We start from the raw sequence: 27,534 nt of genomic DNA, 5'->3' as shown, positions 1-27,534 counted from the left end.
ATTTTACTGCATAGGGTTCTTTAATGGGTACCCAAAGCATGCTACACAAGCATTTTTATATTCCGCCCCTATCAGAATGCACCTGTGGTTGTGGCCAAGAATTAAACCACTAACCTCGTGCCCGATGATCCCTAACCCCGCCTGATGATCACTTGCTTTGAATTTTCAAATTTACGCTTGCTGCATGATGCATGATGCATTTCAGTCGAAGCACAGCAGCTGCAATGGTGACTCCTCATGTTTGCAGGCTGACCGGCGTCGCACTTACTCGTTGCCAGCGTGCATTCCGCGTCGCGCCTGCACACCTCTGCACGCCCAGCTCCGGATTATTTTTGATGGCCTCGTCTCCAAGACATATCGTTTCCACACGGGCCTGGGAGCTGAACTCCGAGTGCATGAAATCATGGCCGAGAGCAAGCTGTCCTTCTCCTTCCCACAGTTGCTATTGTGAGTGCTGCCTACTAGCCATTTTTCATCAAGGAGACTGGGAGCTTTTTTACATTGGTCAAGCAGGGCATTGTCTAGAGCAAACCATGTCTGCCTTGTGCCTGAAGGCAGCACAACTTAATGCATCTCTTTTTTGTCCCACCTACTTAACACTTTAAGGAGGGTTCTTATTTGGCTAACTTTATTTAAGCACAGTGCTGTAATAAAAAAATGCTCTCGCTTGATTTGCCAGTTATACTCAGTTTATGTTACCATTGAATCAAGATGTTATGTCATTCAACTTTCTTTGTTGTCTCTCTGTATGACACCAGAAATCTGTGGATAAATGAAGAAAAGCAGCTGATGGACACTGTCACTAATCTAAGAGAGGTACGTCTTTCGAATTGCTTCACCAAGGATCACTGTTATTCCTGTAGCTTGTCTAAGGGTCACCGATAGTGATTTACAAGTGTTCAATAAGCTAAGGAACTCATATTTAAAAAATCTGTGCTTGCACATTGTATTTTTCCTTGAACCTGCTTGTAACAACGTGATTTTTTATACTCTTGGCAAGCTTTTGGGCATGTCTATCGCCAAACACAAGTATCTAATGGATAAGTGTCATAGCATTTAGGACTCCTTATGTGTACTGGTCTTGTTTAGCATGGATGTTGCTTAAATTGGGAAAAGCAAAGGTCTTTACAATGTAGCAGTAGTAACACAGCATCCTGTATGAAGCATTCTGTAATCAAAATAATTCAGATTACTATAGGTGGCCATATGAAGTCTTTCTTTATACTAAGATGTTTCTTGATTGTTTATTTGCTCACAGCATAAACTATCTTAAACTTTACCAGGTATTTGTGTATGGAGTGTAATTATTGAGAACTGTAGTACGTTACATACATTGCACACATTACATACATTACGCAAAGGCTTTCTGTAGTTATCGCCACTATATGTAGATGTCAAGAAAAGTGTACTCGGCACAAAGTAGGAAATTAGATACTTAGACCTTTGCATTCTGCCTTAAAATTTGATGTTCACACAGCACAGCCTTCAGGTATAATTTGCAACATTAGTGTGCAGTGCTGTCAGCTTTGTATGGAAAAGCAGCATGACATGACCCTACATAGTAGTGAATAGTGAAGCAGAGAGAAAATGTTTACACATCACTCGGAACAATATCCAATGTGGAAGCATTCTGCAGGAGGGGCAGCAATGCTTCGCAATTTGAGTATGTTGAGAAAAATCCTTCCCAACTCGGTGTTGTGGAGAGGAGGATGAGTGCTGTGGGCTCGCTCTACGTCTTCCCGCGTGACGTCGGTAAATCGCCCCAAAAATGGGGCTTCATGACGTGGCACTACGGCGTACGGCGATAGACCCACCGCAGGCTCGAGCACCGAGCCTAAAGGCCTGGCCGTTTCTTGCCGTGCGTATGGAGCTCTCTCTCAGGAATACGAGACGTCCAGGACAGTTCATGCATTTATTGCCTAGAACACTACGCCATTAAATACATAACTGCACTTAAAATGATGGAGCACACTCAGCGCCCGCGGCCCCGATGGGGCCCCAATGGTGGGGCGAGGCAGGTTCTGTGTTGCGTCAAAAAAGCACGTGAATGTTCCAAGGCCGGGGCGTTGAGGACATAAATAGATGGTCGCTCACGTACCCTGCTGCTTGCCTCTCGGGACCGACGCTTGTCCTTCCCGCTGCTCGACTCCCCCGCGTGCCACGACAACTGGTGCCCAGTGAGGGCTTCTTCCCTACGTCACGCTCCACAATCCAGTTGGAGGCTCGTGTAGCATGACGCCCCGGGACGCAGCCGCGGCGCCTGGGAAAACAGCGCAGGATCGAGGGACAGGCATTCGAGGGTTTCCTCGCACTAGCGAATGAGCCTGGAACCGGAGGCACAGTAAAAATCCTACATTGCATTCTAGAGAAACCAAGCACTGAAGTTTGGTTTTAGCCATTTCTCCGCACAGAAATGGCCCAAACACTCAAAAGTAATTTAAAATATGTGATGTAATGCTGATGTACTGGCAGTGCGGTTCATACGCTGCCAGACCTAAAAAGAAAAACATTGGTCTTTATTTATTTTTTTTTGGCTAGTAATCAACACTTTTCAACCTCATAAAAAAAGATAATCTTCAAAGAGTAGTTTATGATTTCAGATTGATTAAACATTGCTCTTTAGGATTCATTTAAAGGTTTAAAGTACTGGTGCATGTTGGCTACCTCAACTCTTGTCTTGCAGCTGAGTCCGGAGTGGCAAGCCAAGCAGATTTTAGCTTTAGAGAGGCACCTGATGCGGATCAACACGTATTCGGAGGCCCTGGAAAACCTGGCCAAGCAGCGGGGGGCCCACTTCAAACCGTCCGCATCCAAAGGGTTGGTTTCGCTCGAGTTTGCCCCTGTCAACATGCACCTGCAGAGGCTTTGGGTCCACAACACGACTAGCCACAAAAGTGAGTCCGATCTTCTTTGGTGCATTTCTTAGAATGTTAAAAAATTAACCAGTTGTTAAAAAGCTTCTCCCTCAAACAATTACCATATTAACCTGAGCCATAGCCTGTCCATGAAAAAGTCTTGCAGTCCATAGAATGTCATAGCTTACTTGTTTCTGCACTTGAGCAGTTTGCATTGGAGGTGTATTATTGTAAACTTGTTATGTTCTTTATGAAAGTGTACATTTGCTAATAGTACCCGTCGCAGTGGCTCGATGGCTATGGTGCTCCCTTGTTGAGTAGGTAGGAGGACACAGCTTCGATTCGCTGCATTATGATGGGTGTGAACTGCATAAACGCTTGTGTACTTCAATTTAGGTGCTAGAATTAAAGAACCCCAGGTGGACAAAATTATTCTGGAGCCTTCCACTATGCCGCTTCTGATAACCTGCTGTGCAGTTTCAGGACGTTAAAACCACACAATTTAATTAGTTGATGATGGCATGTGGTAAGCATGCGACACCATTAAACTCAGGGGAATTCTGTACACTTGGCGTACAACTGTTTACTGGTTTTACTGCTACATTGCCCACTTTTCTATTTCTGTGGAATTGCACCTGCAGGAGGAAGGGGTGACAAATAACTTGGGGTCGTACAGTAAATTGAAATGAACATAGAAACTCTTGAAGGTACGTGATTCGGAATGTCTGTAGTTTTTCTAAGTGTAAGTGTCGTTTTTTTAAGTGTAAACACCTCCATAATATGCTTTATCTGTTACAGAATGTGTTTACGATGTGGTCACAGTGGGGGCATTCACTGCGTATGCCCAAAAGTTCCTGCAAGGTGGCCTCCATAAACTTCTCAATCAGCTCAAGAATGCTTACCCCTTGCTACAGTGAGTTATGTTTTTGTGTTGTTTAACAAGCCTGTCAGGAGCCCTTGGCATTATCATTCATTTTCCAGTCTACTAAGTGACCGTTGCATTTGTGTGAAGGCAGACTGCAATGCCTAATCTTTTTGGCAATAATGATGTTGGTTTTAAGAAAACTGCTTTTGCCAGTCGCTAATAAGCTTTCTTTAAAGTAAGCAAGTACATCATTGAACTGTGCTTAAAAGTGATGCAAAAAGAAGTAAACAAAACAAAAAATCTAGAGGACGCTTAAGCTTCGTCTTTTAAGAGTGGAACGAGATAGCATTCAAAGATTCGAGTGCTTGTCAGGCTTCCCAGCAACTGCAGCTTTCTTTTTTCTTCACGTTCGCCTCTGCATGCCGCTATCGTTTTATGCCGCCGAGGAGGCGAGCGCCATCTGGATGGGGTTTTCGCAAGTAACCTACCCGAGCGCGCCGCTGTTGGTATGGTAGAAATGCTGGAAAAGGGGTTTGTGTTTGAGTTTCCTCGTAACAGAATTATGTTTTCTTGTACATTCAAATTACAATCCGACGCTATCATGTCTGTAGGTTGTAGTTAAGTCGTACTTCACGATTTTTCTGATGAATTTTACTTTGAGAAATTTTGTTTGCTAATGCCTTGCGCCACGCCGAGGGCCTGCATGGTCAGGGTGGTTCAGAATGAGTCTCTCCGCCGCGGAAGTCGGCGCGCCACGCCGATGTCAACACCGACGCCGGATTTTCTGCGACACGGGGCCCTTAACGCTATCGTGTTAAAAGAAAAAAATTTACACACTTTGTTGTTGATAGATATCATCAGGAGCTGGTATGGCATTTTCACAGTATCAGTGCCCGTTCCATCCTGTGTTTATGTCACTTTTTCAGTTACGAAAGCTCCATTGTTGGTATAAGTGGTGCCTTGAAGTTCTTGCACTAATTAATTGCTTTATTTTGCCTAATGTTTGTATTTCATTAAGAGTTTAACTTTTGCTTGGTGGCTTTGTTGCAGATGCTGTGTGCGACAAATTTTAATCTCAAATGGCAGTCTCCATGCTGTGTCAGATTACATAATGGAAAGGGATGTGTAAGGAGTATGTATTATGCGTATACTGAACGAAGGCTTTTGATTAATTTTGTCTTCTGTGGCGCAAAATTGCTTTCTGTATTTACTCGCATAATGAACACACTCACATAATGAACGCGCTCTCCACTTTTCCAATGAAGAAGTGTGTTTTTTCTTTTCCTCGCATAATGAATGCACCCTGAACTTGCTGCCGTTAAGTAGGAGAGACATGGTACGATTCGGCGTCTGATATGGCGTCCGGCGGGTACGATTGTATCAAGCGCCATATCAGGCGCCATATCAGGCGCCATATCGGACGCCACATCGGATGCCGTATCAGACGTTGTATCGGACGCTGAATCGGACGCTGAATTGTACCGCGTGTCTCCTACTTTTATTGCGATAGCAATTACATGGACACTCCAGGTGCGTTTTTGCCGTCGGCGCCGATGATCGCGCCTCAATCTCCCGCGTTCAAGGGGGGAAAGCGGGGAGGAAACGCGCTGTATTTCGTCTCACGCATGGTGCCAGTGGAGGGGAGGGAGGGGGGCAATGCTGCACCTGCGCATTGCACAGTCGCGCGCGCCTTATCTTGAAAGTGATCTGTGTCAAGGGTTGAGTCTAGCAGTGCGGCGGTGGCTTATACCTTTGTGCGTGCTCCGTTCTCGCCGCTCAGTGTGCGTTAAGCGATACACAGCACGAAGGTCACTTCGCTCGCTGTTGCTGCCGTGCTTCCTCACGCCAACGTTTTGACAGCGAGTGTCTGCAGTCAACGAGTGCGATGTTTTCATGTTTTCCTGTATGCGCTGACACCATGCTTGTTAATTTACATAGTTAGCGAATGTTTGCAAGTTATGCGGCTGATAAAACTATTATCCTTACTTCATGTAGCTATCTACGCATTTGCTATCACAGTCGATGGTTTGCCTTTTGGGCGAAACTGCGAATTCTTTAGAGGTGGCCGTGGGGAAAAAAAATCACTCAAAATTTTACCCTGCATATGCGCATAGTATTTTCCGGGAAAGAAGTGCGTTCATTATGCGAGTAAATATGGTATACTCTAAGGTGGTGAAGGTAAGGAAGATAATCATCGTAATTTTCACTAGTGGTGTAGTTTGGTGTAGCCATGAAAAAGATTTAATTTGGTATGATGTGATCTTATGCATTCTTTCTTGATTTATTGGAAACTGTCATAAACTTCTGGGAATACGGTGTTTGCAGCTTTCACATTGGCTTCATTCTAGTATTCGAGAAGGTTTGCCTGCTTAAATTGCAGAAAGTGCAGTGACTTTCATTTGCTGTTCAGGCGGGAGGGTCAGCCGTCCATACTGGGTCCTGATCGACTATCAATAGCGGCTCAAGCTGTGCTCAGCATTGAACATATCAGGGAAGACATTGAAGCAGACGTCCAGCAACTCATGCAGCTGGCTGACCTCAAGGATATCACAGGCATGGAGGCTGCAGCCACCAAGATTAGTGACAAGGTCTGTCGTATATCGCATGTGCTGCATTTAATGCTGCTGCACAAAGGTGCAGGTGACATGCAATGACTGTCAGCGGGTGCTTTTTGCATACACTCATCTGGCCCAAGCTTTTTCATGCTTCTACATTAAAATTTGTTTTGCCCAAAGCCTTTCATGCTACTGTATAAAGATTCGTCTTGCCCAAAGTATTTCGTGCTACTGCATTAAGATTCATCTGACCCAAAGTCTTTCATGATAATGCATTAAGATATGAAGTGCAGGCATAGCTAGTGTTTGGTCGGTCACAAAACTTGTCAGCGTCTTTCAAAAGCATGAAAAAGCATGTGAGAATGTAACTTGAAAGCATGTGCAGATTGTTGAGTGAAACTTCAGTTAAAAAAAATTTGGGACAGAGAGAACAGTAAGCTTTTTTAGTACAGAACCAGGATCGAGAGAGGAAACATGTTAAAATGCTTAGCATGATCTGATGCTCAACCAATTGGCATTCAGCATGGCTTATTCTGACTTATTGCCTGTTGCTGATCAAGCTTTACACAATAAAATGGTTAAAATATGCCTAAGGCATAGCTAAATAATGCCTATAGCATGCTTTTTTAAACATTTGCTCTACTGCCTGGTTTAGCATTCATCTTTCATGCATTAGAATATAGGCCAGACATGCTGAAACAAGCTGAACAAGTGACTGCTGCAAAATTTCGCAGATTGTCATTCAGATTTGGGGACACTTAACATCACATGTCATGATATTCTAGTTGACCATTTTTTCTTGCGGGTTTGTGAGGAAGAGGTCATAGTTGCCATGGCAGTCATTGTTTGAAAAGCAACAAAGCGAGGTACAGGTTTGGGCTAGTTGGACTTGATTAAACTAACAGTGGGAAGGTAGAATTTGGACAAAAGAAAGAAAGGGATGAAAACACGGTGCTACTGCTGCTATACCAGTCTAACTGGAAAGTAAAATCAGAAATGTGCAATTTTAGAAAGTGCTGAGTTATCTCTTCCAATCTATGGTGTCGCATGTTTTGAAAGCGTGGTCTGAATTTGGCTCGACAACTCATGTTGCGATACCATCTACTGTCTGTAGTTTGTTCACCCTGGGTGATGCCTTTATGCTTTTCGCTGCTGTCTTCCCACTCAGGCCAAGCAATTGACAACACTTTGCAACCCAACATTGGTCGATGAAGCCCTGACTATTTGGGAAGGGGCTCGTCTTATCCAGCCAAGCAATGACATTTCTGGTGCCGGTAAGACCTCTCCAAAGCGTACCCAACGGCCTCCACCAATAGCACGACTCAAGTCAGCATCCTTGCCACGAGAATTTCCTGCACCGCCATGCGCATCATCTGGTAAACAAAAGTTCCTGCTTTCTTTTTAGATCTTCACAGCATTGAAGATTTTTTTCAGATTAAGCATGATCACACTTATGTTGTGCGACATTTGTCATTTTGTCAACTTAAGCACGATGTGCATCATCAATGTATCAGGCTATGTCATTGAGCAAGATGCATTTGTGATACAGTTAAACCTTGAACATTGGCAGTCCACTTGCTGTGGTCACTTAGTGGTTATGGCATTTTGCTTTTGAGCATTAGGTCACAAGCTTGATTACGAGACAGTGAAGCCTCATTTTAAAGAGGACAGGAGGCAAGATCACTAATCATTAACCTTCCTCCACCTTGCGAGCTTCTGCAGAACTGATTTTCCAATATCACTAATGTACAGTAGAACCCCAATTATACGACTTTGAGGGGACCACGCAAAACCACCGTATAATCTGGGCGTCGTATAATCAAAAAACTAAGAATATCGGCAGTGACGCTTAGTCTTGCCGTAAAAACGGGTACAGACTGCCTGAATAAGCCTGCGGCACGAACCTTCACTGCTTCCAAGGAAGGTAGATCAAATTATTAAAAAATTACCATATTTATTCGATTGTAGCGCGAGTTCTTTCTTTTCATAATTTTCGTTGCTTGACTCGACCCTCGTGTTACATTCGAATAACGGCAAAATTAACCATTTTGAAACGAATATTCTGAATCCCGCGATTTTTAGCGTTACGTTGGCAACCTGTAACTTTACGTCTCGATGTAATCCATAGACAAGTCAACCGAAGTCAGAACTTGTTTTTGGTTGGAATCGACGCTGGTTTTACTGTGCTTGTGACTGGTTACGATGCTGCAATACCCTACGGGCTTTAGCGGTTCGACTCTGTTCATTCGCGACATTATGGTGATGTAGCGCCTTCGGTATGACGGTCACTTTGAGGGACGAGCAATTTTGATGGCCGAAGAGCTGGGAGAGTCCGCTGCGGCTTGGTGTCTCGATGTCAAGGAGTCGACGAGTCGACGAGGCTCTGTGCAGCATGAGCTGGCCTGGTGCAGCATGAGGTGGCCAAATGAAATGATTCTGCGGTCTTTTAAGAAGTACTTAAATCTCAAACAAGCTCGTCGGCACGAAAGATGACAATTCTCGGGTGATCACTTTTGGAGATAGTTTCGCTTTCGCGAGACTAGGCTCGTCCTCGTACCCCCTTAAGTATACTGCCGCCAGCTCTCTTGGCGCTGACAGCGAGCTTAGGACAGCGCCAGAAACACTTGTTGAGGACGCTTTCAGTGCCGATTCACGCGAAATTTCGCGAAAGTGATCGCCCGAGAAGACCGCCCAAGGAAAGCTCCGTCTCCTCTTCAGACGACTATGATGAGTGTAGAGAACGTTTCTGAATTATGATTCCTTGAATAAAGGTACCATTTCCTTTTCCGTTCATCTCGCGTTACATTAGTAGTTTTATTTTCTTTATTTCGTGTGACTGGGAAGTTGCCCCTCGCGTTACAATCGCGGTCGCGTTAGATTCGGGTAAATACGCTATTGCACACCCATTATCAGCCCCTGCAGTGTGCTTACATGCCAGCCTGCGTCTGCTTAGAACCTTATTATTATTGTTTGTTTTTTGTTTTTTCACTGACGGTACCAGAGAGGCGTCGTACAAGGCGGGTCAGTGTAAAATTGCGTCATATAATCGGGTTTATTAATACATTATTTCTATAGGGGTTTCGCCGGGACCAAACCAATTTGTCGTAAAATGCAGGTCGTCTCATAACCGGGGGACGTATAATCAAGGTTCCACATATTGAGGTGTTTCCAGATAACGTACAGATACAGCCTGAATTAGGCAACAACAAGTTGATCAGTCCAAGAGCGGATTTGTGGAATGAAAACTTAAATCTGTAAAAGGAATGTGTGGTTGCATGTATGCTCAAGGATTGCTCTATTTAAGCGCACTCTGCATACCCTAACTTAACATTGATATAACGAAGTCGGTAAAGTAGGCAATTTGCTTCGTTATATCTAAATTTCGTTACATTGAAGTTAGACCTTTTATGCAAATAAGTACACTCACTGATGTATTTTTCTTCCACGGAAGGGGCTGCAAAAATTTCTGAATTGTCGGGCATTAGGTAAGACCAAATTTTAATGAGACAAAAAATTTATTTTGTTGAATTTGTGAGTTGGCTATGAAAGATACGGTACGGTATTGTGCCGTGTCGACAATACCTCCACATCGGCGGTACGTATTAAGTGAAGCCATCCACGCTTTTGCATCCACTCCACCCCCACAGCTGATAGTGTTGCCTACAGTGGAACGACGCTGTCATGAAAAGTGTCCGCAGCGGGGAGCGAATGCTCAAGGATCACTCTATTTAAGCGTACTCTGCATACTCTACCTGCAATGATATGCATATTTATACGAAAATGGCTATGGTATAGCTTCAATTTTAAGATGCATAACATTTTTCATAGTAGTTATCTCTCTCATGTAAGAAATTATCTCTTATTATCTCCTGTTGAAGATATGATTATCCTGTTATTTCATGTTCGTAAATTCGTTTTCTTGCAGGTTCCCCATCTGACGAGTCCTCCTGTGATGAAGCACCCAATGATACAGTGTCGGTCAATGGAAATGTGTGTGGGGCTCATGTTCGCCCCATGCATCAGCTGCACAAATCAGACTCTATGTACTCTACTGAGGAGTCTCGTTTTTCTGGTCTTTCGGAGGAGTTTGAGCCTCTTGTGAGTACCCTTTTTCACATGAGTGCATATTACATATCTACAAAAACTTAACGTGTTGTACAACCCCAGGCATAATCCGAGAGGCAATCATTAGACGGAAAAAGAAGGAAAAGAGGAAACTTGCATATAATGCAAATGGGGGATAAGTTACCTGCATCCTTTTGATAGTTCATGATGATGATGAACTTTTTGTTAACAAAGTAAACACGTAATGAATTCAGTGAGCAAGAGAAAGGAGATGGCTGCGAGAACTATAACTGGTGCAATGTTTCATGGCTACCTGGATTGTCACATGGCCAGAGAACGTGAAAGAGGGTGTTGGAGAAAGGATATGGTTTCTATAACTACCAAACATCTTTGAATTCTGTACCACAAGAGGGCCACATTCTGTGCCACATTGTTTCTGCCCAATGGCAAATGACGGAGGGGGTTGACGGAGCTGTTGGGGTATGAAAGAAATTTATAATACTTCAATTTTCCTCTATCGCAAAGTGACATCCGTCACAAACCTGTCTGAACAATGGGGCATCTTCTAAATATCTGTCCATCCTGTTTCTGCTACTAGTATCTTGCTTTTCTTAATGTGTATGATGTTATCTGGTCAAACATGTGTACATGCCAACATCGTGTTTTCCTAGTGTTTCTTCCAGCACGGTTTAAGGATATGCTCTTTGTCCTGAGGCATTTAGGTATATGTCACATTAATCAAAAAATCAAAAATTGTGTTGTAGCTGCAAGAAAACAAAAACAAGGCTACCAATTGAAGAAAAATTTACCTACACTGCTAAAGCAGTATAGGTAAGTCGTAGGGCCCTGAGAATTAGTTATTAAATCAGAAACATCTAGAACACTGAGGCAAATAACATAGTATTTATTTTGAGAGAGAATGAAAACTTAATTTTTACCGTCATGGGCTTTGTTGGACCGAAGAATTTGGGACTGATGAATTCGGACTAAGGCTGCACTGAGAAGACAACAGGCATTTAAACTCAGCTGTAATAGAGCAGCTGACGCAACCTGGAAAGCTGAAATTGAGCTTGCAGAATTGAAATACTGCAATTGAAAGTTTTCTAAGAAGAAAACAACCCACCTCAATCTGACATGGTAATGTGCTTAACCATTGCAATATGTGAACGAATTTCCTGGCATTTGGACACAACAGGTTTCATGTGACATATTTTTTTGTGCATATTTTCTTTTCTTAAAACTTAGTTAATTTCGACGAGTAGAGTTCATTTGTTGCTTCGAGGTTTTCAACACATTAGGCTCTATGAATGTGTGTCATGTAATCGTAAGCACAAATCAGGTTTCGTTTAATCGAGACTTGACTGTACTATCTTTCAGGACCTGACGCACCTAAATATCCGTGCCAGCATCATGTGCATGGTGGGGAGGGTGCAGCATCTGGCGCATGCAGATGATGATCAGCATGCAGACGATGCAGAGCTGCTTGACCCCCTGACCCCGTGCAGCACACCGGGTGACTTGTCACCCTGGCAGGTCGAATTGGCACCGAGTGTGCGGAAGCTGCGTCAATCTATGGCATGCCTCCAGAAAGTGGCCCGGTTCACTTATGCATTGCTCTCACTCAAGGTACTGGTTGCATTTGAACTATGTGGCATGTAATTGTGCTCAGAGGACTGTTGTCACCAGTGATAGGTGTTACGATGATCTGTCGTATTGTTCCCACTTTTAACACGATAGCGTTAATGGCCCCGTGTCGCAAAAAATCAGTGTCAGCATCGGCGCCGTAGCCGGTGTTGACGTCCCCTGAACAAAAATTGCTGTATATATATTCTATGCGGCCGGCACTGAAGTTCTATCACTAAAGTTGCTCATACCTGGTCTTATATTCTTGACAAAGTTGGTCCTCGGAATTTTGAGAATGACAGCCCACAAACGAATGTCATGAAACAAAACACCGACAGCACATGCCTTTTATGTTAAATATTTTCAGACTTAAATATTAAAAGTGCGAAACAGTAACAAAAGATCGGCCCACGCAAGAGGCCGCATTTCTACCAGAAAGCTCACCTTCGCGCATAGTGTTCGCCGCCAGCGTTTCCCGGTAAACATTACGGTTACATAAGCTGCAGTTGCCGGGAAGCGTGAGAAGCAGTCGGAGATCTTTGAATGCTATCGCGTTCCACTCTTAAAGGTGAAACTTAAGTGTCCTACATTTCTTTTTTTTAACAACTGAAACTTTTTCACCCTATTCTAACCCACTGCTAAGCTTTTATCAATACTTTCCGTTAATTTGACTTCGATTAATTAGATGTGTCGATTAATTCGAGCCCAACCGAAGGTCCTGGTCAGCGCCCATACATTACAATGGGCCCAGACTTCCGTTATTTTGATCTCAAAATTGGCCTTCCCCAAATAATTTGAACTTGACTAGTCAGGTTCGCCGCAGTACAGTCGTGTTATGCGGTGAAGCGTACGAAAAATGGGAAGGGCCATTGTCACGGGATATAGTACGCTTTTCTTAATTATACAGGCGCGCACGCGCTGTCTCCGGTCACAGTATGAGCACCTAGACGTCTAATAAGCATACTGGCCGCCATTCAGAGCTGTTTCTGATGCTGCTGTGGCATTTTGAGCCCTCGTTTTGCCCTCCATACGTATCTCGTATACGAAGCCGTTAACGAGGCCTAGTACGCGTTCCTTAATTATATGCGCGCGCACGCCTCGTGCACCGACAAGCAGAGAAAGAATCTGTGTTTCAGAAAAGCTAGCAAAAAGGATGGCCGTAAGATGAAAAAACTCTCAAAGTCTAGGAGGCACTTTGAGCCAACAAAATAATGGGGGTCCCTGGCCGTCCCAAACCCTGGCCGTCCAGAGTGCCCGCGATCGGGCCGTCAAGCTCGGCTTGCCGGTCCCTACGTGGGACTAGCCGGGTGGCGCGGGGTGTCCCCTGCGTCTTCTCTGGACCTCAATAAAGTTATTTCACTCACTCACTCACTCTATCTAAAGCTCTGGACGCCTGCCAGTAAGCTTATTAGGCATCTCGGTGCTCGTACTGTGACCGGAGATGGCGCATGTGCCTGTGTAAATGAAGGAACACGTGCTATGTCCCGTAAAATGGCACCCTTTTTTAGTTTGGTGTGCTTCACCGCATAAGACGGCTGTATTGCGGCGAAGCTAACTTTAAAGGCAATACTGCCAAGTGAATCAACGGCGTGTTTCGGCATTTTTTACAGCGAAGCTGTTAAGGGCTCACTCTTCGATGGTCGCGTCCAGCAATAGAAAAAAAGAAACTCTCATTGGCCGTATGCTGTATGTGCGAGTGGCGCGCGCTTTCACGGGAGCGAATGCATGGCGGAGAATGCATGGCGAAACACGGCACACGACTTATGTGCTGTGAGTGAAAGCGCGCGAGCGCGAGGGACGTGCGCTTTCACGGGGAGCGAACGCATGGCGGAGAGCAAACTCGACTTCCCAGTGGAAGGGGAGCGGTGGGTGAGGAGGGCATCGAGGCACCCTAGACTGCGTGTGCGTGCCCACTGTCCCACTGCTAAAGTCCCTATATAGTAAAAGTACCGCCATCTACTCTTTCCTCCGCCGTCTCCTCTCCTAAAGTGCTTGTTTTTTTCTTTACTTTTTGCTTGCGAAACCAAGTCGACGGTGGCGCCCCTAGAAAATTCCTGTTGAAGCTTTCAGGCCAGGTGCACGCCGCAGCCGCCGCCGGCGACTGTGCAGAGTGACCTTGAACATGGCTTTGAGGCGGAAAAAAACAAAATATAAAGAAGTGAAAGCGCGTGCTATCATCGTGCAATCGGAGATACAGGAGAGAGAGAAGCAGCGTTGATCAAAGAATGGTGGTACTTTTCCTATATAGGGACTTTACCCACTGCGGCACATGCGCGCAGCCCTTACGGCCTTTGCGGCCGACTCTCTCTGGGCTCTCACCCGCCTCTCCCCTAACAGTGTCGACAACGACATTGAGCCGTTCCGTCACGTAGCCAGCATTTTGACAGCGGTTGTGTGCGATCACACAAACAATGCGCACAACTGTTGTCAACTGCGGTGGCGTTTTGCCCGCTTTCGCACCGAACGCGTTGGTGACGTGTTTATGAAGAACGTGCCAACCTTTGCCGTGCACCCTATGGCGGTGTACCGTAGCGACCATAAGGCCATGGTCCCTGTGGCCACTAAATAAATGAAAACCACCGGATCATATATATTTCTCATTCTTTAATAGTTCAAATAACCAATTACACCATCAAATCTTAATAGTCATAATTGGAAATACATAATTCCCACCATAGTACAGCTTCAGTGGTCTTCCATCTTCACCCCAGTGGAAGGGCTGACAGGTTTTTTTTTTTTCTGCCTTTTGTTTAATTCGACCCGCCGGATTATTCAACCTGTTTTGTTGGTCCCATCAGGATCAAATTAACGGCAGTCGACTGTAGAGGGGAAACACAGTTGAAAGAAACTGAGCAATTTCCTTGAATACACCAACACCATTTGCAGGCTTGTGAGGCTTGGTTGATAGTAATTAAGCAAAATGTTGCAGGTCGCCCTATTTATTGGTTGGCTTGTGGTGGGCATTTCAAGTGGCCAGTTGAAGCACTACTCTCTCAAGGGCAGACAGCATCCAATTTTCATAGTGACCCCCCCATATATTGAATCAAATATCTAATTGTCGAATTGAATAGTACTTTGATTTGAAACAAAGTAGAAGATTTGCATGCGACATTTCAAATGTTTGGACATCCCTAATGTGTTCCCATGGCCACATTTACAGTAAGTGGGCGTAAAGTCCTTATGTGTTACTAAAGCGAACTCATTTTCTTTCTGTGCCAACCTGCCAGGAACCTCCACCATCGGCATCTCTGAGCTACTCTGTTCGCCAGAGACGGGACATCTGCTTCTCTCACGCAGTGAGTGTCTTGAGAGAGAAATTTAGAGCCTTCAGTGTTACCTATAGACTTTGTAAGCAGCTGGCGTATGTAATTTCTGTACTGCCATATTTGCACATATTGAATGTGATCATGGACACAATATGGGGGTGTCAATACGGAGGAGGCTCTGGGAGAAACTTGGAGGTGTTATTGTGTCAGCTGTGACAGAATCTACGCATAATAGCACGGTGCTTATCAGACAAAGGATTGGCCAAAACATGCCTGTGGTGGGATGTGTCGGACATCAATATTGAGCTGAAATTTTTTTGCCTGCCAAGTGTTGCTCATTAGTGAGGATTAGATCATCATTTTCCTTTTGTCTGATGGAAGGTGAACTCATCAGCATCGTTAGTAAGGAAAAGTTCATTCAGACTAGCAGCTTGACTCAGCAGAAGTGTGTCTCTGCATGTAGGCAGCAAGTTCCTCCAATGCATGCCTAAGCTGAAGGAGTGGCACTAGTAACCTTGACACTTTCTCGTAAACTGCTGGACACTTAATGATATGCTAGGCTACATACTGCAGTTCTTGCCAGACAGCACCAACTGCCACTGTTCATGTGCCTCTTGCGCAGAATACTGCAAGCGACGGATACTACACGTTATCCAATGCCTCCTCTACCACTTTTTCTGCACTTTTCCCTCACATATCATAAGCCGTTACAACTTTGATCTTACCTTTCTGGCTTCTCTTATTACCTGCTACCACAAGTAAAAGAAGAAGAGAAGAAAGAAAACACATCAGGATTATAATGCAACTCAAGACCGCATACATCAGCCACATTCATGAGCTTAGATAAATTCCGAAGCGGAGGAATCACCTTGGCAACGAAAGTGAGGGCACGTCCCCATCGTATGCATGATTCCCGGACACACACGGCTGCTTAGTCAATGTGTTTTGCATATGCACAGCCTTTGAAAAATATTTTTTTTATTATAATGCACTACTGCGTATATTGTGCGGAAATTCGTGCCTTCCGCAACTTGCATTGTGAGTGGTCTATACTAATGTTTCTAGTAGCAGAAGTATGTAAATGGAAAATGCATTCTCCCATATTTCTGTGTAGCTCGGAGTGAGCCAATAACTTTTGTAAGGCAGCAAGCTAGTGCATATGAACTCAGTCTAAGTTGTTCCTTTTCTCTCTCTGTGGCTGTTTCAGCTAACATCTCTCGTGGCTGGCCTTATGTCTAAACTATGGTGCCAACAGACAGATCCTCTGTTTGTGCACTGCCTGACCACGTTTGGGGTGCTGGCCCAGTTCGCCGGCCTCCTCAGTTGTCATGCAGATGAGCTAGCCATGCTTGAAGACATGGTCGTAGCCATAGATGACCTTCGACGTGTCGCTTTTTGGCTTGAACCGGCTACCAATGTCTGCAGCCCGAAGCCTCGCGTTGAAGGGAGCCGGTGTGTGCCTCTATTTTTTATGTTTTGATTTGGTGCAGTGCAGTGCTCGTGACATTGAATCTTGTATGCCACTTGCACTTTATTTTACATTCCTTCTTATTAGCTAAAAGTTGTGGATAAATAATGCATCAGTAAGTGAACATGTACAGTACTCATTGATTGAAACACGATACTTGGAGTGCATATCTGCCGGTGCATTTTCTGCCACTGGTGAGTGCTGGGGACACCGAGCCGATGTATTGTGCTTGTACAATGAAAGTGAGAGCCCTTGTGATACATTCTGACTGCATTGGGGCTCCTGGTGATCACCCAGTACTCACCGATGGTGACAAAATTGCCGGCTGCCATGCACTCCAAGTATTGCATTTCAATCACTGAGCACTATACCTGCACACATACGCAAAAGTATATGAATTAGGAGTGCTGCAATGAAAGACAAACTGTTTTGCAGCCTATTCATGCAGCCTGCATCTGAGAATGGCTGCCTGAACTTCTCTGTGTAGCTCAGTGTGGACCACAGTGCATTCTTGAATTTTAGACTGTAGATTTCGGCTTCAAAAAAATTTGTCTTTTAACGCCATCTGTGGTTCATATACTTTTGCTGATTATTGTATTTATCAGGAGACTACTAGCAGATCTGATGAATGTAACTTGCGGCGAGGTGCAGTTTCTGTCAGCATTAGTATTTTCATGTCCTATAGTTTTAAAATGTGTTCACATGGACTGGTGTCAGGAAAGCTGTGAAACTGAGTGCTTGCCATTGCTGTGTGGTGCTATGCTATAAGTTATACCCTATATGAGAGGAAGCATTATTAAAGGGGTTCAGTTGAGTTAAATGCACCAGCTACGTGCTGTTCTAAGCTGCAACTTAGTCTGCGAGTTGAAGTTGCACAATGCAGTTTTATTTGCAAGTTGTTTCAGGGACCAGTGGTAGTTTCACGGTGCAGTTGTATTGGCAAGTTGTAGTTACAGGAAGCAGTTGTAGCAAGTTGTAATTGCAGGAAGTAGTTGCAATCGGAAGCTGTGCATGTAATTGCAAGTTGTAGTTGCAAGGAACAGATCTAGTTGCGTGTCGTAATTGCAGGGAGCTGTAGGTGCAAGTTGGAGTTGTAGGGAGCAGTTGTAGTTTAGTGGTGCTGTCGTTGTTGCAAGTTGTAGTTGCAAGGTGCAGCTTTGTACACAAGTTGTAGTTGCAGAGAGTAGTTGTAGGTGCAAGTTGCAGTTCCAGGGAGCAGTTGTAGTTGCAAGTTGTAGTTCATTGATGTTGTAGTTGTAGTTACAGGAAGCAGTTGTAGGTGCAAGTTGCAGTTGCAGGAAGCAGTTGTAGTTGCAAGTCACAGTTTCAGGAAGCAGTTGTTGTGAGTAGTTACAAGGGGCAGTTTTAGGTGCAAGTTGTTGCAGGGAGTTGTAGTGACAAGTTGCAGTTGAGATGGAAAACTTGTAGTTGCAAGTTGCATGGTGCTGTTGTAGTTGGGAGTTGTAGTGGTAGGGAGCAGTTGAAGGGAGCAGTTGTTACTCGATGTAGTAGTTACAAATTGTACTTTTATCTGTGTTTAAAGCACACAAAGTAGCATGCCAGGTTGATGTTGCATACAGACATTATTATCTACCTGTGTTCGTAACAGCAGCACTATAATCTCGTGTTTCAGTGTCTTCCTGTCAGTGCTGATCCCAACACCAGAGACTGTGATGGCCAGAGTGCCTCACAGGGGCCGCTTTCAGTTCAGCGTCTTCCCGGTATTTTTCAACGTTGGCATCAACGAGCAAGCTACACTGGCTGAAAAGTAAGTCTAGCATAAATGCACTAGTAATTTCTATTAAATTACTGAGCTTGCTGCATCCTTCTGTGTTTATCCTTGTCTATGAGAGCACGAACAAGGTGTTTCTGGTGTTGTGTGTAAAGTGAAAGTGTAAACTGACACTACTCCCAACAGCTAAATCTATAGCCAGCAGAACAGTGAATCTACTGAAGTTCTAAAAACCCACCATATATATCAAGCACCTTACCTGGAACTAGGCAGGCATCAGATTTTGTATGAGCAGTGTTGCTACCTTCTGGAGCAGGTTGCTGGCCACTCTTACCTTATGGCTCACTATAGTACAGTAAAACCTCGTTAATTCGACTCCCGTTAATTAGGGAAATCGGGTAATTCGGACACGTCCTTCAGTCCCGGCAGGCATATGCATTATTTAATGCAATGAAACTCTCATTAATTTGGACGTAGTTGGCCGCACATCAGTTAATTCGGACAACTTTCGAAGCTCAGCGACATGTGCGACGCAGAAGAGCAAAAACGGCGTTAGCGTCCACCGAAACGAAGCGGCGGTGTTCGCATCACCATAGTCATCAGTGGAAATCGTAAGTGAATGACAGCACCGCCAGAACGCGTCATGCTTTTTTTGTGCCTTTAAATCCTTTATTCTTGCATCTACCGCTGTGCGTAGCACCGCGTTGGCCAAATGCCTTCGTAACTGCGTAGTCGCCATCCATGATCACGTCAATAGCGGCCGTGGTTTCGTCCACAGTTGAAGAAAACAGTAGTTTCGTTTTGACTAGTGCGTGCATTGGCCATGCGCCTTCAGAACTGCACGGTCACCGTCCATGATTTTTACTCAGTACAAATCTGTCAAGGATGAAGAGCACTGTCTACATCGCCTGGCGACACTGGCGAAAAAATTATCGGGATGTGCGTGCGGTAGTGAAAAGCTTATCTCAGATGAAGACACGCGCTGCGGCCGCGCTGTGAAGTCGTGAGGCCTTCGCCGCAGCGAGCGCTAATCAATCACCACGAGATGATGAGAATTGCAGCTTCCGCACTGCTTTTGCGTAAAATAGAAACAGGATTTGCTCATTCATTCAGCAAATAAAAGCGTGTTGACGTGGTAAGCATTTGTTTATTGTTTTCTTGATATCCTTGATAATTCAGCATTCGGTTAATTCTGACATTTTTTTTTTTTCGATACCGTGAAATCCGAATTAACGAGGTTTTACTGTATGCATTGCTGATACTGCAGCTTGAGACCTTAGGTGTATGTCTCTTCTCAGAGGTTCAGCTCAATAAAAATGCAGCAGTAACATTTATTAAGTGTCCAGATGGACCAAGTTTCAGGAAAGTCATTTACTTATGATATTCTTCCTAAATCTTCTGAGTTTTGCTGAGGTAGAGTAGTCTAGAAGGAACCTTACCTTGCTCTGCTAATGCCTACTGAATTTAACATGACACTGTTTTCTGTTGGTGCTGTTTGCTTGTACTGTACATGAATCACAGCATAATTACTGTTGTGATGCAAATAAGCTCACAGAACCTGGTCTTCTTAGAGTGCAGTATATTCAAGTGCCTCACATGGCAACAAGACAGCTCACCCTTTTGTTGTGGTGTTCTGCACATGAACTTCCTCTGCCTCAAGTTGTGTTGCTCTGTCCTTTAATTTGTAATTTCTTATTTCTCCTGCTGAACAGCACAATGTCTCCTCGTTTTAGCTTGGCAAGATGTGTCCCATGTCAGTATGTTCATGTTTTCACATTCTCTCACTTGTATTTTGTACAGTAAACATTCTTTGCTATATCTTCTTCAGTGGAATTCATTCAGTATTACCGTGTTGGTTCCGGTCTTTCTTGTCACTGCTTAAATTTGTAATGGGGCTGTGTTTTTAATGAAATTGCGCAGAGTTGGCGACCAGAGCTTTCAAGAACGCATCAATCTGGATGGAGCAGCATCGCTTAAAGAGTACCACAAGCAGTTTCAGAAATTTCCCATTCCAAAACATGATACGCCGAGGGCTCGGAGTAAGTTGACTTGGCATGCTACCAATAATATTTCATCTCCTCCACACGAGAGATTTATGGTATTAAATTTACCCAGTCGTTTAACATTTTTGTGTACGTAAGTCTTGCCAGACATCAGATACCTTTATTACCCACGCACTTTCAGTAATGTGATTCAACTTATGTGCGTTGCCATCAGGCCACATTAAACTTAAGCGACATTTTCACAATGACTAGTTACATATTTGCTAAAGTAGATGCTTGAGCGAGTTGGTACAACATACGTTGAATTTAAAACAGCACGAAAGACGGAACACCAGTAAAAGAAGGAAACAGACATGGCGCTGACTCACAACAAGGTTTATTCATCACAACCGCACAATATATACTTGCGCAGTCTATAACAAAAGAAGGAAATAACGAGGAAAAAAAAATGATAAAAGGAATAGTCTGTCAGACACTGTCACTGCAAGCTATACAGATTGCGCGCACGAGCATGCAAAGTCAAGAAACAAGAAAATCAATTTCTTCGTTAGATAAAGCATGCGAAGGCCTGCTAAAACTCATGTTGCCTAGCCTGGCCGTTTCCAAAGCTTAGAGAATTTCTCGTGTGAGCTGGTCCTGGTGACATTTTACAATGTCGCAACACTGAAAGTCAGGTACGTGGCCCCAGTTTCGGCAGTGAATACCAAGGTGGCCAGATGTCACTGAGGATACCTTTCTTAATCTTCTTGTTCAAAGTTGGTGGTACAACCATCACATTAGATTGGCTGTTAGATAATTCTGTGCAGTAATTGCTGTATTTTTGCTCATACAACCCAAGCATGCTTATGACATATAAATCAACCTGTAGTCCTCTGAAAAGCAAAAGGAAAATTTGTGTGTATAACCTGTGCAAATGACCATGTACGACAACATCCAGCTCTTTAGAAAAGTGACCCAACATAGGTGTCTGCATGAAGCAAAGATCCAGAAAAAATCGCATTACCAGTTGTCATTATTTTGAGTGCTGCTCCACTTTGTAGCGTGCTGTGGCTTAGCAGCAGTGATGCTCGTATTGCTGTGAGGTCGCACTTAAAAGCAAATGCTCGTGCATAATTCACAGGCTTACTTTGCATAGTAACCTTTCTTGAACATTGGTGCTGTTAGTATCTGCGAAATATGTCGTGGTTGTGACACGCTTACATTATGTCAACATAGTTTTATGCATTTATGCATCAATTATTGCTTGACGGTGTGTTTCATTCCCACAGGCGATCAGTTAGTTGTCTTTTCTCCCACTTTAATTTCCTTTTTCACTTATTAATAATATAAAGCTTATTGCAAATCTTAACCTTCACTTGCATTTGACCCGTTCCACTGCCACTGATGAGCAGGCTTCGGGCATGTTTCTGGTAATAGTGGCAGAGGACAAGTTTTCATTTTTTCATTGACAGTGCTGTTCAAATATTTTTATTTTCTTGTATAGTACTGTTAAGCTTGATGTTGCAATAAATTATAGAGATATTGCATAATAAATAAACACCTAAAATATTGCCAACATTTTCTTTTTCATAAAGAATTTCTCAGTAAAAAAATTTGGTAATTTTTGGTCAGAATTAAGGATAATAGCGTGGCACGGAAGAGGTTAATCCCAATTTAGAAAACATTTTAACAAGTACTGACATGCCATTTTCGACTTGTCACTTTTTTGCGTTGCACAAAAGTCCAAACCTTTTAAACCCCAGAAAAGATACTGGCGAGTGTCAGAGCACCCTGAATAACTTACTGTAGCACTTGTTTTTGTGAACCACTTTGGTTTTAGTACCCAGGAGGCAGATGCATCATGGCATCGTGTTAACCTGGCTCACCCCATTTCTGTGATGACTGCAGTGTGCAGGCAGAAGAAACACTTCCAGAATTCTTGGAATTTTTTTTTTATGAGCAACATTGTCGTGCCTAGTCTTATTGCTATGTGATGTCAGAAAATCTTGCTCCCTTTCACGACTTCATGATATCAATAACGCCAAGTCTGGCATTTCAAGATCAACTTTAGTGTCAAATTAAAATATCTTATAAGTACACGTAGTATTTCCCAACCTGTGTACTTGTTAAGTTTAGTCTTTTTACATGCAAGAAATGTTTACTAGAGTTTTTCCAACTTCTAAAATGTGTGCCAGTACCCCTTTAATTTCCTTTGTACTCTTCTTGGCTTGTTGCCGGTTGGCCTTTCATGTTTGTTGCTAAAATTGAACCCCCGTGTTCTATTGATTCTTCTCAATTACTACTTGCGTCGTACGGTGAGTTCATGTCATAATGCTGCTTACAATGCTTGGTTGGAAACTGAATGATAGCCTTCAAACTCGACTTCAGTGGCGGCTGTGGCTTGGGCCATTACAGAAGAACGCAGAGCCCGCAGTAAGAATTTGTGGGTGGGACGTACGTGCCTTTCTTTTGCTATGCTTGCTTTCTGAATCTGGGAATCATCACGCACATGCACTTGCACGTGACATGCGAGTCAACACTGGAGACCTGGGTTTTGTGTATTGTAAGGTGAAGCTGTTTTTTAATCAATAACATGTGCACACACAGCCGAGGAGATCTTCACTGCACACAGTGCACAACAAGGACACGTTTCAATTCGCATTTTGGCTATTCCCAACGAATTGCGATGCGGAAGCACTTCCTAGAGCTACCATGCTTGCACGAATATAATGTGGCGAGAGACCTTTGACAGATCAGAAACTACATAAATTTATTGCAGTTTAACAGTGATATTACGAGGTCTTAATTGGAGCAAAGCGTTCTTTGTTTTTATCTTATATTCCTTGTAAATGTATGCAGAGAAAGGGTCACAAACAAATCTGTAGTCAAATTAAATGAAAAAGAAACATAAATGCAAAAAAGGCTATGATAACTGGAATGCAAAGATGTTAAATTGCAAATATCATGCCTCTATAAAAATATGGAGGTCCTTACTTTTCCCCACACTTGGTTTTAAGTAACATGGAGTGGGAATTGAGGTTATTTGAGGTCATAAGGAGCATTGTTTAGCAATTTCGAAATGAGATTTGTTTTCTGTACATAGATGGCAATGGCAGTCAAAGCACGTATTTGCGCACTTTGAATGAGAGATATGGAGGAGTGTACTTATCGGTCGGTTTTTGCATGTGATCCAGCTTTCCTGCTGCTAGCTTAGGGATTTTAAGCAGTGTAAAAACAAAAATCTCCTTCACCACAATTGACTCTGTTGTGTGTGAGTTTTGGCCTCACATTACTTTGTTATATAGCAGTAGAATACTCGGTAAAATCAAGCACAGCCAATTAGATTTCAAACTTGCTATGCTGTATCCAGTAATTTCTTATACAGGTGTTTGCTATATCAATGAGTAACTGCATTACAGTTGTGCATGCCTCTAGTCTCAGTAGAGTACTTAGAGCTTCACCTTCCCAAAAAGCTTGGTTTTCTAGTGATCTTTGAGCTGCATCTCTTAGTGCAGCCAAGAGCCAAAGAAAGCTTCACTTTCAAAACTTGTGATGTAGTTGTTTGAGCACATAAAAGTTTGTGTTGTTTCGTGCAAGCATGGTAGCCATGTATAACAGTGAAAATGAGGTCTAAGTGTGGCTTCTGCCACTTGCTGATGCATCAAGTTGCACACAAAGGGCTACTTGGGCATGTTTTTCAAACAATCATCTGGTTTGATGAAGGACTGCAACACATGGTCACAACATGGCCTGGAAGAAATGACCCCGACAGCATTATGGGTCACAAGGTGCTCACATGTTTGGGTACTACATGTGTGCAGGCCTGTTCTTTTATTTTAGAGGCACAGGTTCGAAATAACCAAGTTACTTCAAGTTACCTGTTACAAGAACTGTTGTGTCTAAGTTGCTAACCAGTGGTTTGCTTGTCTTTAATGCGGGGATTATTTGCACAAGCCTTGAAAAGAAGTTTTATTTGAGCTATAACTAAAAAGTTGTAAGGGAGAAAGGTCTTACTTGTGTTATTATACTCGCGGGCAACACTTTGTGACAATAAAGGGAACGCTACGGGGGAGGAGCTTCTGCATGTGTGTTACTGCGCCAGGTACTCTGGGGCAGCATATGACAACGCTTTTTTTTTTTTTGGAACAGATAGCATAGCTTCCACGTGTGATGGCTTTGCATTTGCCCAAATGATGATGATAATAGCCAAAAATAAGTCAAATTTAACACTCAGTGGTCAGTTTTTCTTATTTCACTGCTGTAAATAAGATGTTAATGCTTTCCATTTCCCAGCTTAAGCTAAACTGTATGAGGATAGGATACTTGTTTCAGGAGTGCTCTTTGCCTCCGTAGCTTTCCCTTCATTTCTTCAGAAAGTTGTTCACCAGTTTACTTGTGCTGGTAACAGCAGACTGATTGCTGCTGTAGTTCTAAGGTTTCTGTAATAATAACTGCAGTACACACTGCACAGCTTAATGGGCAGCCAGCAAAGGTGCAGATCAATACAACATGCAGTGCAGTCCACCCATAACAGTAGTATATTCACATAACACTATAGTGCAGGCATTATAAATGGTTAGTGAAAGTACTATATCCAGACTAAGCGTAAGTAACACTTGGCAAGGTATTAAGCCAAAAGGGTGCATGTTTTGCACTATTTTCTTTATCTCTCCAGCTCCCTATAGACTTTAGAGGATAACCTCTAAAGGTATTTAGAGGTTATCCATGCAGTTTTTGAAATTACGATTAATGGTCTTGTGTTTAAAACTGATCATTTGTCCCAGTAGTTATGTCTTTTTTGCACTAATCAGTGCAGGCGTGGTACCTTATTATATACCGAAATAAATATTCTTACTACAGATATATGTGTCAGATATATGTGTCTGTATTGGACTATTTGATATTTGATATTTACTATATTATTTGATACTTATTAAAAAAAGTTGATAATTGCCCACCTCTAACTTTAACATTTAAGAAACTATATAAATGAAATTGTATGCTTGGCATGAACCAGTATGAAAAACCTGTAATTTTTGTACCGCAGCAGGCAAAAGTTAATACCGTGTGGCATCCACACACTCACATGCAGTTAACAGTTTTTTTTCTGAGACTGTGTGTAACCTCGCGCCCAATCATGAACTGCTGTTAGTTTATTATCTAAAATGACCCCAGCTCATATCGGCGTCATTTGGTAAGCAGAATTTTGCAATTTTATCTACTGTCAGATTTTCCTAGTAAACTTCTCCAAAGAAAGAATTTGATTGTTGTGTCTTATGCACTTCATTGATAACGTCATTCTTCATGGAATGAATACAGAAGTTGGCAATAATCAAAAGGCTGATGATTACATGCAGTATATTGTTATATGTCATGTCTTTTAAGTGGATTACACTATATTTTACATTTTTTGGTAAATTCTGCTTGTTTTTGGCTCTGTGATTTCCGTGCTATATATGCCTCAAATTTTTCCCAATCCTTACCATTGCCACCTTCTGGAAAGACTATTAGATGTTTGCCTGCGTAAACTCATTTATGCCTGTATAATCGGACATACAATATTGCTGCCTGTATTATGGGACAGATTGCTTGCACACTTCTTCCTTATGCTTCAAAAGTGGGGAGAATGATTTTGCATGCTTTTGTGGTTGCCTGTGTTAAATTTCAATTTGTGTTTGCACGTTTTGGCCACTCTCAATGTCTCATTTACAATCTGCAGGCATACAGCCCCGGGAGGTGCCTCTGATGGATGTGATAGAGCAACTGCAAACCCATGTTCGCGCTCGTAAGAGCAAGGATGTTGAGATTCTTCATCTTGCAATGGAGGTATGAGACGTGGATTCGTTTGCCTGGCTCATTTTTTGTTGAAGCTAACTGATGGCAAGTCCAGCTCACTGATTCATTTTTAAAAAATTATTATTATTATTGTTTCTTTCATCTATATGGTCTATGTGTTTGTTACTCGTCTAAGGCTTTGATCTTATTGATATACACACTAGAAGGTACGAGTGTGGTTGTGGATGGCATTTGAATGAACAGCGTTTTATTTGGTTTCTGTTAGCTCTGCCAATTGACAGTACAGTGGCTTCATCTATATAGAGTGCTCAGAAGCTTTTGCAAGTTACTCTCAAATTTCTGTCATTTCTGTTGCAGTTTATATCTGGATTTGAAGAACACAATGTAAAATCATGTCCTGTAAACTGCTGGTAGCAGTAACTACCCTAGATAATTATTGGCTCACGAACACAAATTGGCTTTGTCTAATGTGTTGTAGACTTCTGTGCAGACAAATATGGTGGACCGTGGAAATGTGCTTCACTTAAAAGGTCTTCACGTTAATGGAAGTGCCTGCAACATTGTGCTACATGAAGCCAGATCAGCACTTTGTATTATACAACAGAAATTACACAAGCATATGTGTATGAGGAGTAAATAAGCAAAATGGTTGTAGTCAAGCGTTTCATGAACAAGAAAAGTTGCTTTCAGGAACCTTGCATGGCACCTGTAAGGAATCAATGACTGTTCAGTTATCATGATTAGCCTTCTCTGTGATAACTGCTTCTTTGCCATGAAGAAGGGCATCTTCTCACGTTTCACTGAATCTGCTCACAAGCATGAAACAAAAAAGGTTCCTGAAAAGTCTTAAGTGACATCTATATTGTGCATATTACAATGAAAAAGATGTGACACCATGTGACAAAACGACGACAGGAAAAAGCATTTACCATTCTCCTAAAGCTCACAAGTTTGTATGTAACTTGGGTGTCTTCTTTATTGTAAGAAGTGCAAGTTTGTAAGTAGCTTGGACATCTTTTCCATCATCAGAAGTATCAACCACGAGTAGCCCAGCAACAAGTAGTTATACATTCTAATGTGCATGTTGCATTGACAAGGGAGGCTTGTGTAAGAGTATGACTTTACAGCTGGATTTTTCAGCACAGATGTTGTGATGGGTTTTGTTTTATTATGCTTAGACACAGCACTTGTTTGATCGAGAACAGCCTATAAGTGCATGTTGTCTGCAACAATGCCAGATGAAAAAAAAAGTAAGTCACTGCCTTAGGATAGAGGATAGTGTCATTTGGTGGTGAGTGCTCAGTCCCCTCATACTTTTGTCTTTGTT

At 42.9% G+C, this 27,534-nt stretch overlaps 1 protein-coding gene across 4 annotated transcripts in view; it reads left to right on the top strand.

The window, feature by feature from the left end:
• The window catches only part of LOC119449678 (inositol polyphosphate-4-phosphatase type I A-like), a 48,717-nt gene that overhangs the window by 15,751 nt on the left and 5,432 nt on the right, over positions 1-27,534 (top strand). For 2 of the 4 annotated variants that reach the window (XM_049665371.1, XM_049665372.1), the window contains exons 11-24: positions 206-447; positions 759-816; positions 2,684-2,894; positions 3,654-3,768; positions 6,131-6,308; positions 7,444-7,651; positions 10,201-10,373; positions 11,718-11,966; positions 15,191-15,259; positions 16,437-16,681; positions 18,331-18,465; positions 20,350-20,468; positions 22,800-22,865; positions 26,131-26,237. In XM_049665371.1, coding sequence (XP_049521328.1) covers positions 206-447; positions 759-816; positions 2,684-2,894; positions 3,654-3,768; positions 6,131-6,308; positions 7,444-7,651; positions 10,201-10,373; positions 11,718-11,966; positions 15,191-15,259; positions 16,437-16,681; positions 18,331-18,465; positions 20,350-20,468; positions 22,800-22,865; positions 26,131-26,237 — 2,175 coding nt within the window. The remainder of the gene's footprint in view (positions 1-205; positions 448-758; positions 817-2,683; positions 2,895-3,653; positions 3,769-6,130; positions 6,309-7,443; positions 7,652-10,200; positions 10,374-11,717; positions 11,967-15,190; positions 15,260-16,436; positions 16,682-18,330; positions 18,466-20,349; positions 20,469-22,799; positions 22,866-26,130; positions 26,238-27,534) is intronic. The other 2 variants (XM_049665373.1, XM_049665374.1) reach the window with 2 other exon arrangements.

This window comes from Dermacentor silvarum, chromosome 4, assembly GCF_013339745.2.
Source record: "Dermacentor silvarum isolate Dsil-2018 chromosome 4, BIME_Dsil_1.4, whole genome shotgun sequence".
Lineage (NCBI taxonomy): Eukaryota > Metazoa > Arthropoda > Arachnida > Ixodida > Ixodidae > Dermacentor > Dermacentor silvarum.
Note: the sequence above shows the minus strand (reverse complement) of the source record. Positions and strands in the feature narration are given on the sequence as shown.